This window comes from Ochlerotatus camptorhynchus, unplaced genomic scaffold (assembly GCF_037179485.1).
Source record: "Ochlerotatus camptorhynchus isolate MF236.1 unplaced genomic scaffold, CSIRO-AGI_Acam_v1.1 ptg000045l, whole genome shotgun sequence".
NCBI lineage: Eukaryota > Metazoa > Arthropoda > Insecta > Diptera > Culicidae > Ochlerotatus > Ochlerotatus camptorhynchus.
The window spans coordinates 1,338,391-1,352,195 of record NW_027040536.1 but is presented as its reverse complement, the minus strand read 5'-3'; the positions used below and the strand labels follow the sequence as shown (position 1 = coordinate 1,352,195).

General features: G+C 39.8%; 1 protein-coding gene and 1 long non-coding RNA gene across 3 annotated transcripts in view; both read right to left on the bottom strand.

The window, feature by feature from the left end:
• Nucleotides 1-54: 54 nt before the first annotated feature.
• LOC135715394 (uncharacterized) lies at nt 55-6,814 on the bottom strand. The gene is made up of 2 exons (XR_010519068.1): nt 3,619-6,814; nt 55-3,585 (listed from the first exon to the last, which is right to left on the bottom strand). It is a non-coding gene; the product is annotated as an uncharacterized LOC135715394 (long non-coding RNA).
• A 526-nt stretch (nt 6,815-7,340) lies between these two features.
• The window catches only part of LOC135715142 (beta-1,4-glucuronyltransferase 1), a 202,348-nt gene continuing 195,883 nt past the window's right edge, over nt 7,341-13,805 (bottom strand). For both annotated transcript variants that reach the window (XM_065238542.1, XM_065238550.1), the window contains exon 12: nt 7,341-13,747. In XM_065238542.1, coding sequence (XP_065094614.1) covers nt 13,550-13,747 — 198 coding nt within the window. In that variant the 3' untranslated portion in view covers nt 7,341-13,549. The remainder of the gene's footprint in view (nt 13,748-13,805) is intronic.

Sequence of the window (13,805 nt, the reverse complement as noted above, 5' to 3'; positions counted from 1 at the left end):
TGGGCGCTAGGGATTTCTCATATCTTCCATCAGCTTGGTAGGTCATGGGGAAACTTTTTGTTTAATACATTTATTTCACGGATTCGCTCACTAAAAAGAGTTGGGCGCTTGTGTTTTTTCCTATGTTTTCTCACTTTTTTCACAGATATTTTGTTGTTATCAATGCTCACGCGTTGATTGGTGACTTCCATCATTTGTATGTATTTGTGTGTTTATTTTCATTGTGAATGTGTATGTGTGTGTGTGTGTTTTATTTGTTGGATCTAAATGAGGAGTGTTTAAATCTTTTTTTGTAACCTGGATGGGTGTGTTTACGAGTGATATTGGAATAGAATTAGATTTCTCTACGAAAAATGTAATAAATAAGTCGTACCTAAGTTGCTTGCTTTCGTAGTAAACATATTTCCAATAACATTGACAGATATGAAATGTTCTGTAGTTTAAAACTCACGCTACATTATTGTATGTTGCATTTTTTTTTTGTTGTTCTCACTGTATTTTGCCGCTATCGTAGTTGTGGTAAAAATTACTCGTTCTATTCATTTTCAGTAATTTCGATAACGGGTCTAGACCTATGGGTAGTAAAACTTTGCAGCGCTTCGCCCGGAAAACAAAAGACAGTTGAAAGAATCCTAGCTAAACTAAACCCTACATGCAACGAAAGTGTGTATAAACATACTAATTCTTTTGTATTTGATACAAGATGACTTACGGCCGCTGGTTCGTTGCGGAAAAAGATCCATAAATTAACAACAGCGTCTAAATGGTACACTCTACTGAACACTAGAATTGAGTGAGAATTTAAATTCAAGACTACAACTAAACTGCAACTAGAAAATATGAAAGAAATACACATAAGTTTGTGTTGTTGCTACTATTTAAAATGAGCACTTGTTCCAATCGAATTTGGTGAACCTAACCTAAAACGCTAATTTCAAACAGTTTGAGGAATAAGTCTTTTCCCTTTTACATAGAGGAAAAGCACGGTTTTAGATTGCATTTGTTGGATATTATTGTGTAGTGGAACGTAGGTTTATATACAAACGAAAAAACTAGACGACTACTTTTTAGTCATTGAAAATGAACCTCGACAGAAAAGTGTATTCCGATGAAGGATGATGTGAATGAGATTTCTAATATCTATACAAAAATGGTTCCCTATGTGGTAATACTCTCTATACAGACACAGGAATTTTGGTTTGTGTTGTATGACGTTTGATTACTAGTGTCGTTTTTTTTTGTCTTTTTTCATTTTATTTTTCCAATGCAATATAAGGCACTCATCTTAGAGAAAGAAGAAATCATTTTATGGAAAACAAGATATTCTAATGGTTGGAAGAGGAAGGTTTTCGGTTGATGGGTTGTTGCTTTGGAGGAGTGGAACGTTTGACTGTCATATCCCAAAAGTACCATTAACAAAGATTATCAACGTTTGTATTGTCATTACCATGGTCGTCACAGAATTACAATAACTAGGAATACAATGATTCATTATGTAAGAATTTGAATTTAGAGTCTGATAATAGAAACTAGAAAGGGTCTAGTGTAAGAGAGGAGCGCACTGGCTGGTTTTGAGCCAAACGAACTGTCAAAACCAGAGCCAATCGAGCAGCGCCTATCTTGATTGCATTGGCAGTGTTGCTAGAATTCGCCAAGGCGTAGGTTGCCAAGGCAGACTGTTTTGAATCCGCTCCTCTCTTATACTAGACCCTCTCTAATAGAAACCATGCGTTAAACAAATCGTGACAACTTGGTTTGGCAGACGACGTGTTTGGGCAGGGCTGAAAAATTTTAGGATGATCATTCGATAATGACTAAACAGCTTTTATCACTGTCATGAGATAAAATTACAGCCTTATTCTCATATTTTCATTAAAATTTTCACCACATTTGGACGAATTAAGAAAAATAAGAGTATGTTTGTTGGTGATCATACCTTTAGGATTTACTTTTCATCTGTAAAAAAATCGAAAAAGTACATAATAGTGAGTTCCAAGGACAAGAGAGAGAGAGCGAAGTAGTTGCTATACAGCCAAACAAACTGTCAAATTCCGAGCCAATCGAGCACCGCTTAATTTGAATCAAGAAGGCCGTGCATTTGAATTGACGTGTTTTGTTTTTGTTGCTGATTTATTTTTCAACAAATTTCACTGAAAATTTAGTGTGACGAACGTAAAACTTCTTAACTAGTGGACACCCCGAAACTTACTCAATAATTTTGCGTGAGTATGAAAAAATTCTGTGCTAGGTTGAAAGGATTTATTTTTGGATTACCGCGAGTGAAAAAACCTGTGCAATTTCGGAAACGGATTTTGGTTAGATCTATCTGATCATAAATCAATTATGAATGATTTTTTCCAATAACTACTAAATACATGCCGGATTTTGAAACCGTACGAAATCTGAACGGGTGTTTGCAGTGCCATTACATGCGGGTGACTACCAATGAAATGAAGATAGGCGCTGCTCGATTGACGTTGACAGGTAATTTGACCCAGAACTTCACTCTTATCTTAGATACTCTCACTAGAAAATACCTCGGCATAGATTCAATGTATTGGCCCTTATTACCGACAACTTATCACTCACGGTGAAGTGATTCCCATTTGATTTACACGGCAATCACTTCACCTTGAGTGACAACTGGTCACTTCACTTCGTTTTCACCGTGAAGTGATACCCATAATAAGGGCTATCGTATTTGCTTCTCTCTTATTCTGGACACCGTAATTTCCACATGGCAAAAATAAAAATGAGAAAATGATGAACAGTTTTTCCCATCAAACTTCACCCATATTACCGATGTCAATTCACGGTGAAGTGACAACTTATCACTCACGGTGAAGTGATTCACATTTGTTTTACATGGCAATCACTTCACCGTGAGTGACAACTGGGCCCTTATTACGGGTGTCACTTCACGGTGAAAACGAAGTGAAGTGATCAGTTGTCACTAACGGTGAAGTGATTGCCGTGTAAATCAAATGGGAATCACTTCACCGTGAGTGATAAGTTGTCACTTCACCGTGAAGTGACATCGGTAATAAGGGCCCTGGTCACTACACTTCGTTTTCACCGTGTAGTGACACCCGTAATAAGGGCCGAAATATTTCTTTAAAACTGAAAAATGACAGCACTCTCTTGGCACATGACAGTCAGTAACTGTTCTTTAAGTAAGGGTACAGACTTTGATGACTTCGTACAAATTTCCTATTATCTTATGAAGTGTAGATACTTGGAATACTACTCCCATCCATCCCGACTTAGGTTTGCACGTGATTTATGAACAGCCACTAAAGGCGTTCAAAGTGGTGGTTGACTGTTAATATGGTTGCAATTTATGCAATTTTTCAAATGCTTGTTCAATGAAAGCTCAAAACAGATCGCTAATGTGAACTGTCGAAAGCTAGTCAAACACTCAGAAGTCTTATATTTACTATTCTCATATACCATCTGGTATGTATTGTCGGTCTGGGGTCATTAGGCCGAATGGATCATTAGGCCGAAAACCATTAGGCCGAATGGGCTTAAATTAGAATGTTTGAATTTGAAATATTCCTTGCAACAATTCGCAACACTCTGGGACTTTGAAAATTAACAAAGATCTCTGTATGAGACATGAAAATTGTTGGAGGGGGTGGGGGTTGGTTATCACCAACGGTTATTCCGCCAAAGCAAAAATTTCACCGAATTTCAATTATGATCTTTTTAAAGAACGGAAAATGCTTAAAAAATAACAACTTAGGCGAATATGAACGGGTTGATGTCCTTTATATCGGTATGAATTTTCCTAATATTAGGCTTATGCTTACATTCCAAAATTAAGCCATTTTGATCATTTTTTTCATTATCAACCGACAATAGCAAGTAATTGTCCAGATAACGCATTATTCTAAGAAAAATAATAAAAAAATTAGATTTTTATCGATGGACCTGATCTGTTGATCCTTAGGCCAACATCGGGACCATTTCCGCCAAAGTGAATAATGCAGCAATGTACAGAACCAGTACCATTTCAAAAAAGTCTGACTACATGTTTCATCCACAAAACCAACATTTTTATAATTATAAAGGGAGAACTACTCGCGTTTAAAAAAGGAAAACGACTGTTCCAAAAAAAAGAAATACAATAATAGCAGAACTTTGGAAGATCTGCTCACCGGGCCGATTACACTGCATTGAACAATGCGCTTGCGGAAATAGATTGGCACTGTATCGAAACGGCCGCTAGTGTCAATGATGCTGTGGATTGTTTCAGCTCTGCGCTGGAAGAAGTTATTTTCCGCACTGTCCCAGCAAGACGTCCCCCGCAGAAGCCTCCATGGTCGAACCCACGCCTACGTAAATTAAAACGTCAGCGCTCCGCCGCACTCCGAAGGTACTGCAGCTCTCGCTTACCGTTCTACAAGCAACAGTTTAAATTCGCAAGTCGTCGCTATCGAAACTACAGCCACTTCCTCTATAATCGGCACGTGAGACGCACGGAAGCGAACCTTCGGTCGAACCCGAAAGGTTTTTGGTCGTTTGTAAATTCAAAACGGAAAGAATCCGGGCTGCCTTGTTCCATGTTCCTCGGAGATGATACGGCCTGCAGCGAAAGTGAAAAATGCAGCTTGTTTGCTCGTCAATTCAAACAAGTCTTCCACGATTTTTCCGCTTCACCGACACAGGTGTTGGTCGCAACCTCCGGGATGCCACGTGATGTTTTTAGTTTTGACATACCTCACATCACTGAAGACATGGTGATAACCGCAACACGCAAAATGAAGAACTCATTCGCCGCTGGTCCTGACGGAATTCCCTCATCAGTTTTAAAACGATGTGCAGTCAACCTCTGCCTTCCACTTGCGCGACTTTTTAATTTCTCGGCACAGCAAAGTGAATTCCCCTCCCGCTGGAAGCTTTCCTATCTGTTTCCAATTCACAAAAAAGGAGACAAACTGAATGTCGCTAATTATCGTGGGATTTCCTCCATGTGCGCCTGCTCTAAACTTTTCGAGATTATTGTAAATGATGCTCTGTTTATGTGCTGTAAAAATTATATCGATACGGACCAACATGGTTTTTACCCCAAGCGATCGGTTTCCACGAACCTGGTGCAGTTTACCTCTGACTGTCTGCGAAGCTTGGATGCTGGATGGCAAGTTGATGCTGCATACATGGACTTAAAAGCCGCTTTTGACAGGGTGGATCATGAAATCCTGCTTGCTAAGTTGGAGATACTAGGTGTCTCGTCTACGGCTGTGAAATGGTTCAGATCGTACTTAGTGAATCGCTCTGTACGAGTCAAGATTGGCGCGACAGATTCAAATGTTTTCTCCAACAACTCGGGAGTCCCGCAAGGCAGCAACCTGGGACCTCTGCTGTTTTCGATCTTTTTAAACGACATCGCTCTGTTGTTACCATCTGGATGTCGTCTTTTCTACGCAGATGACGCCAAAATCTACAAAATTATCAAAAGCCTCTCGGACTGTTGGGATCTCCAGCATATGCTATGTATTTTCGCTGACTGGTGCACGAGAAATTTGATGGGCCTGAGCATCGAAAAATGCAACGTCATCTCCTATCACCGTAAAAACGAACCAATTATGTTTGACTATGTGCTCTTTGGACGTTGCATTGCCCGTGTAGAACAAATAAAGGATCTCGGTGTTACTCTGGACTGCGGACTCACCTTCAAAATCCATTATAACGACATCATTTCCCGAGCCAATCGCCAACTGGGTTTTATTTTCAAAATTGCCGATGAGTTCCGGGACCCGTTATGCCTCAGATCACTTTACTGCTCACTTGTGCGGTCTATATTAGAATCAAGTGCAGTTGTATGGTGCCCTTTCCAAGCCACTTGGATCGTTAGAATCGAATCTGTTCAACGAAAGTTTGTGAGATATGCTCTTCGTTTCTTGAACTGGCGTGACTCATCGAACCTGCCACCGTACGAGGAGCGTTGCCGTCTTCTGGGCATCGAACCGCTAGTGGTGCGACGGACGGTCGCTCAAGCTATGTTTGCTGGAAAGCTTCTCATGGGTGACATCGACTGTCCAACGTTGCTGGCCCAGCTAAATATGTATGCTCCTGAGAGACCTCTTCGTCAACGCGAATTTCTGTTTTTGGAGCCACGAGGCAGAAATTATACGCAGAATGAGCCAATTCGTGCAATCAGCCGACAATTTAACTACTTTTATTGCGAATTTGACTTTAACGTATCAGCAAATGTGTTTCGTCACCGGTTACTTGACCGTTTTCGTTTCGTTGACCATAACTATTTAGATTAAGTGTTATTCATTAAGACATTAATTGTCAGTTGAATTATTAAATAAACAAATAAACAAATAAACAAATGTTCAAAGGAACAAAATCTAGCTTTCAGAATCACAAGGAACTAACTTCTATGGTCGATTATATTCACCGATTTTATCTTCTGTTAACAACTCGACCAGATTATTTTGTGAGTTTGCAATTAATCATATCGGGGCTTATTACGGATGTCACTTCACGGTGAAAACTTGTCACTTGTCGTCACGGTGAAGTGATTCCCATTTAATTTGTACGGCAATCACGACTCTTATTCTGAGTATTACTTCCTTATCACCGTGTAGTGACACCCGTAATAAGGCCCATCGTCAGACTATTTTCCACAGAGATGGCGCTGTTCCGCAGGTAGAAAGTAATAAAAATCTCCATATATAAACTAAGAGAAGTGGGAATAATTCTCCTTCGATGCATATTCAGGTAAAAGAAAGACGACAGCCTAAAGAAATTATTCATGGACTTTGTCGTTCACTTGTTTGTCGGAAATTATTGTTAAACCAGCTACAATCAGAGGTGGCAACAGTACATTTTTTGAAAAACTATCGTCCAGAGCGAAACAAAACAGCAAGCACACGGGCGGCCGTTTATAACTACATTCCAAGCGAACAGCGGAGATAGAGAATAAATAAAATCTCGCAGCTTGATTTTTCCAAACAGTTTATTGTAATGAAATTTTAGCTGCAGGCTTGCGTGTGACAGTAAATTACCAACTCCCTTATTTACGCATAATTTTAACATCAATGCTTATGACTGGTTAGTCTTCATTCTTATCTTTTATTTCCATGCAATAAACATCAAATAAATGCAGTAATAAGCCAGAAATCAGCAAAATTCTACACGACATAAATTTATGTCGCGCGTGCCGCCGGTCTTGTCTGCTTTTTTGTGCGAAAATGTTCTGTCGCTGGCAGAAAACAGTTTAAAAATGTCATGACATTTTTACCGCTTGCCAGTTTGTTTTTGTGTGTCGTCAAAATGGTTATCGCAAAAAGTATCAAATGTTAAGGAAAAAATGTTAAACTCCAGGACTCGTGCCACCACTGGCTACAATTAAACAAAAATGATTTTTCCCCATACAGATTAACCCGCTTTACTATCAGTTCCCAGTCAAATTTGAGAGAGAAAATTCACTCTCACGAGCTCAATCTCTCAACATGCCGTGTATTTTGATGACACTCGATTTGTCATTTCTCTCTCATAGACTACAAAATAGAGTACCTGACACTGCAAAACATATCTGGTACCTCTATAAATGCATTTAGATTAACATCCGAAGTCCCTCCTTTTTACATATTCTGCACAAAATATACTTTCTGTCCCACCCCATTTATAAAAAACTGGTGGGAAACCCTGTCAGGGGCGGGCTTAGAAAGTATTTTTTGTGCAGAATATGAAAAAAAGGAGGGACTTCTGATTTTAATCTAACTGCATATACAGAGGTACCATACATGTTTTGACCGCACTGCCCTCTGTTAACAATTAACGGAACTAAGTGTATGCGTTATTTCTGATAAATGTCACCATTAAGAACAGCAGTGACATCGGAAGGAAAATTAACGCAGAAGCATGCTAACATGATTAATTCTAGATATAGCTGGAATTAGGGCGCAACAGCTTTTGTAAACAATGACTTCTCTCGATGATTTCTAGAAACTCAAGGCTCGCCCAAGCAAATCAATATCACAATCAGGTAGGGGAAGTCTTCCCCTAACCGATGGTTATGTTGGTTTGCGTGGGCGTGGCTTGAATTCCTAGAAATAATCGAGAGAATTCATTGTTCACAAAAGCTGTTAGGCCCTAATTCCAGCCCTATCTAGAATTGCTTTAGCTTACCAACACATCCTTTTACGGAACTGAATTGTAAAACAATTATGAAATTGGTAACCCAAAATCGATGAAGAGAATCGATCATCGCAGTTTAGCCGTTATAATTTTGAACGCTTCATGAAATTTGTGAAATAGTATGTGACTAATTTTTTGCAAACAGGCGGCAAAACGTCTTTCGGTTAAATTAACCATTCCTTTGAAGTGTGTTGAGTACTTGGCACTGATGAAGTCTAAGAGTAGTAGACGAAATTCGCGTATCTGTCAAAAGATATGCAAATATTACGTAATTTAAAGGAAATAAACCAACACACTCAAAGCTCTTAATTCTTTGAATGTTTTGGCCGCGAAATGATCCGCTCCCAGTTCATAAAGTTGGAAACATTTTCAAGATCTCATTCAGAAAAATAAAATAAGTTTCACGATCTTGGCTTTATTTTTTTAAATCTCAACGGTTCAACAAGGTGACACACACAAGGTCATGAAAATTAATTTGAAAATATTTTAAGCAATCTTGCAAATGTTCATTTCTCATATAATGAATTTTTTGGCATGATGAATTTATAAGATATTATAATAATAATTTGTATATGTAGAGTTTGTAAAGTTTAAGTATGACTCATAAAACCTGTCTATTTCGTTTTCAGATAGTCACAATCCACGATGAGTGACTCTTCGAAAGCCAAATTGACAGGTTTTATATATAAAACACATGTTTTACAACATTCTGTTGTAATTTACAAATACAAATTTACATTTTATCATATAAATTCATCACTTCAAACATTATATTGCATAAGAAATGAGCATCTGCTATAAACTATAAAATCCCTAGAACAACTTCTTACCACACTAGATCATTCTATCGTCGGGAGCAGTAAACACTAAGTTTAGGTTCGAACATAATTAGTGTAAATATTGGAATTCTCGATTACTTTTTCGAAAGGACTTATCAGCTTTTGTAAACAATGCATTTGATCTTCAGTTTGGCGTAACTGGTAGCTCACCCACGCATACTAACACCACTATCAGGTAGGGGGAAAATCACCCTATCTGATAGTAGTGTTAGCATGCGTGGGCGACCTACCAGTTGTAACCAGTGGTGTGTCTGTCTGAGATTAGTGAGATTGTCGCGATTAGTGTTTCGTATTTTATGTATAACAATATGCCAAGGAAATGTTTGAATACAAGCTACCAACACCACCCATCGCCCACAAAATCACCCATTGGACAGTACACAGCCACACCACTAAACGACAGGAAGATCATCTACCTACCACCAGATGGCACTGTTTACTGGATTTGGAGGCCATGGCAGGAGGTGGCATAATGGGGCCATGATGAGGCGAAATAGGGCGGAAGGACGATGGCTCATCGAGGAGGAGAGAGAATAGGTCAGCCGCCATCGTTGAGAATCATTTTGATTGGCGATACTCAACAGCGATACTTCGTAAAGCAAGTTCAAGCAAGTTCGAATGTCAGTAAGAACCGGGAGGACGTGAAAAAAGTGAAGAAGGAGAGTCGCGTAGTTTACCGCTGGAAATTCATCCACGGCGTGGTCAGACCCCGTAGTGTCCGTCATTCGGCATACGGCGCGGTTAGACACGGAGCATCTTCCGATACGAAGGTATCCGGGAATACAAACCAAAGGCCCATCGATCGTTAGACGCCACGAGTATAGTGAGGAGAAAGAGAGAGAGATCGAAGAGCCGTCGCGGAAAGTACCGAAGTACGCGACCGGCTTGCGAACCAAGTCGAGGGTTCAAAGTCGAAGAAAAGGAACCGACTGGACTGTGAAAAGTGCCCAGAAGGAAGCTGAGGAAGGTGAAGGAGTGGCTGTGGAAGGACCAACAGCGAGCCCGCGCTGAAGAACGAGAAGAAACGTTAGGCGAAACGAGGTAGGAGATAGCAAATATACTATATTAACAATATGATCCACTCTCTCGCTTAGCTGACGAACCAAATTTTTAGCGATGAAAGCACCTCTGTGGCCAAAAAGGCTACCAATGTATTTGTTTATCGTCACGAGGGGTAAACCAAATGAAAATTTGTTTAATATTTCAAATGAATGTATTTCAGCATATTATTTTATTTGATGACAACAGTGAAATGTCAGACAAATTTTAAAGTAATATACACAATGTAATTAATGAAAATAATGCGACTCTTACGTTTGTAATAAGTGCTATATTCGCACCCCTCGATTGTAATTGAATGATTGTTGCTGACATTTTTCAACGCTAGATGGTGCGTGATGCAATTTTTTGCGGTTCGCCATTGCAATAGTTGGAAAAGGCATGACTGGATCATATTGTTAATATGATATATTTGGAAATAGCCAATAAGAAAGTGGGACGAAAGTGGAAAGAATAAAGGTACCTGTAGCTAAACAAGTGTTGTGTGTGTTGGATATTTGAGTGTATCCTGGGCCACGATATTCGAGCGCGCATACCGACCCTGAGGTAGTGTAAAGGAGGGTCTCATTAGTGCTGGGCAGGGAGTACCCCATCTGTTACACAGTTACGCCAAACCGACGATCAAATGCATTGCCCCTTATTACGAGTGTCACTTGACGGTGAAAACGAAGTTAAGTGACCACTTGTCACTCACGGTGAAGTGGTTGCCGTGTAAATCAAATGCGAATCACTTCACCGTGAGTGATAAGTTGTCACTGCACCGTGAACTGACATCGGTTATAAGGACCATTGTTTACAAAAGCTGATACGTCCTTTCGAAAAAGTAGTCGAGAATTGCTTTCTCTTTGTCCTCATTTAACTCAAAAGTCGAACGTCTTCGGTGGGAGAACATAGCTCCAGGCCAACATATACCAAATATTAAGGCCAGAAAAGTGATTGGCTAAGTAAGCTTGACATTAACCGATCATTGCATAACCAATCAAATGCATTACTGACAACTAACCGATGACTGTAGGACGGATTTATCTTTCTCTCTAGTTAGGTAGTCATTAATTACTACCAAGCAATGGTGAGAAAGAAACATTCGTCCAATAGCCATCGGTCCATTAAACCCTTTTGGATCCAAACTAGTTTCTCCTAAATAAATTTAAATGGCTCCCATTTTGATTTTGATGAAACAGTTTCCAATCGATCAAGGATTGCTTCAATTTTGATTGCTTGATTTGGTAAAGGTAGCTTATGACCCTGCCTATTGACCCATCAACTCATGGAGCGGGGACCAACGGCATTACTTAACTTTCGAAAGAAGGCGTGATTAGGGATGTTATGCCTCAGAAAATCCCGGCGACAGCGACTGGGATTGAACCCAGCCCCTTTGGGGGTGAGAGACAATCACGTTTACCGCTACACCACCAGTGCCGCTAAAACCCCTTATTATTTTAAACTGTTCTGACCCTAAAGAAAAAAAATAAAGATGACATGCTTCACCCGAGCGTCTGTCCACCATGAAAGTGTGGCTCAAATAGAGTCTGACTGTCATACAGCGGCTGAATAAAAAATGTTTATCCTTAAAAGCTGCAACTAAGACGGCAGCCCTATCACGGTAGACAGGGGACCTTAGGCCCAAGTAGGTGAGTTATTTGCCATTAATGTTCCTGAAAAGTGCACTATTTTGCCATGAGAAATGCCAAAACAACCAAAATACGGGCGGATTTGGACAGGTTTGGACCTGTTTCATACGATCGGAAGGAGTATGCTGGTCATAAATGCCTTACCAAATTGATTTCCTACACAAGTGATCAACATTTGTTGATGTGAATTTTGTGAATAAACACGAGAAGTATTTCTTATAGTAAAACTCATAGTTAATTTTCGTCAAAAAAAAATAACACTTCTGCTTTGTGTATCATCTATGTATTAAGCGCCTCGACTTAGGCCAGCCACCTACAGTGTCCGAAAATTATAGCTGTTACAAAAACCGCATTAATTCAGTATTAATTTAGGGAAAGCTTAAAGAAGTTCATAAAATATCTCTAATGACATCACAGTAACATTCAGAAGACTTTTATGGAATTCGAAAGAATTTCCCAGGTACATATTACAAGGACATTCTAACAAAGTTATGAAGTCTTTCAGAAAAATTCAAAGCACTTCTGGGTATGCCCAGAGGACCCCAAAAAAATCAAAAATACCTTCCAGAAAAAATCCTACAGACCTTCTAAAAGATGTTATAAGATTTTTCACAATAAATATAATCAAAGATCTGATTTGATCTCTTGATTCCATGGAACATTTTTTTTTAATTTCAAATTAAACGATTTCAACCCAAACAACAGTCAACCACCGGTTTTTATTTTTTTTCCTCACGACTAGAATCATTCCTAACACAAGGGAGAGAAGGGAGCTTCAGTGCTGATTTCAGATGCGACGTGCCGGACGTGAATCAACAGTTTTAATGTTTAGTTTTACTCTTTATCAAAAGGACACCAAATTTCAACACCGTGCGACAGCTATACATTCCCTTTGAAACTGCCAACGATTCTATTGGTTTTTTGCGTTGCGTGGTGTATGTGTGTATGTGTGTCGATTGATCCGAGAGGCAATCCTTGCCACTGCCGTCGGTAACACTAAGAGCTTTTCGTAAAACAGTTCTATTTTCCGCATTGATTTTGGTAGATAATTCCTACTCTGCATCTTCGTCTACAGAATGTTGCGTTTGGTTATTTTTTATTTTTTGTTTTGTCACTAGTGGTTTTTCTATTTATTATTTTTTGTTCAGTGTAAAAGTGATTAAAAAATATCCAACGTTTTTTAGGTTATTTTATGATCTGCTCTGCTTGCAACGATTGAACTTTCTACTTTCTTGGATCGTTTTGGTTAATGTTTCATTTCCCAACTTGCTTCTTTTCATAAAAGTACAAAAATTTACCACATTGAAACGTTACTCTATTACTTCCACTATAGAAAACAGCCTATAGCTTGCGTTGTTCTTCTATCTTCATCTTCTTCTTCGTCTGCTTCTTCTGCCTAAGTCCAAAGAGTATATTCAGACAGTATCACCTTTCTGCTTACGCGTCTAAAACTCATACTTTCCGCCTTTTGATTGCTCCTTAAAACGTCTATTATTGCATTCAGAAACACACACTACCACACTTTCAAAGTGCGACCATTCTAAAATGTACAAACCACATCGCGATCAAATTCACATTCACGCTTACCTATTTCCGTCTGACATATCCCTTCCGTTTACCCTTCCGCCGTCGACTACCGACGTGGGGTCGCTCCTGAAGAGACAGCAGAAACCCGGCCCCACCTGTGGCCATAGACGAGATCAGCAGGGACGAAGAGACGGACATCCCATCCAGACTGAAACCACCACCACTATAACCGTTACTTGGCGCGGCGAGCTCTCTGCTGTTTCGGCTCCAGCTCACCTCACCATCACCACCACCACCTGATTTTTCCTTATACTATTGGGCCGTATGTTTCCCCTTCAACTATACAGCACAGCCTTTCCGGGTACCGTACATAACCTGCAGCTCCGGGTAGATGATCTTCTTGATCAGCTGATTGGTTTTCGCCGCGAGCATCGCTCGCTTCGGGTCCTTCTTGAGCACCTTGATGCCCGGCTTATGCACTAGGAATGCATTGTCCAGGATGTGGAAATCGTAGTCCAGCACGCAAAGCGAGTATCCCTGTGGAGCGAAATTTGAGTTAAGCTTGGTCCTAACATCCTTGGTCACCAATAGGCTT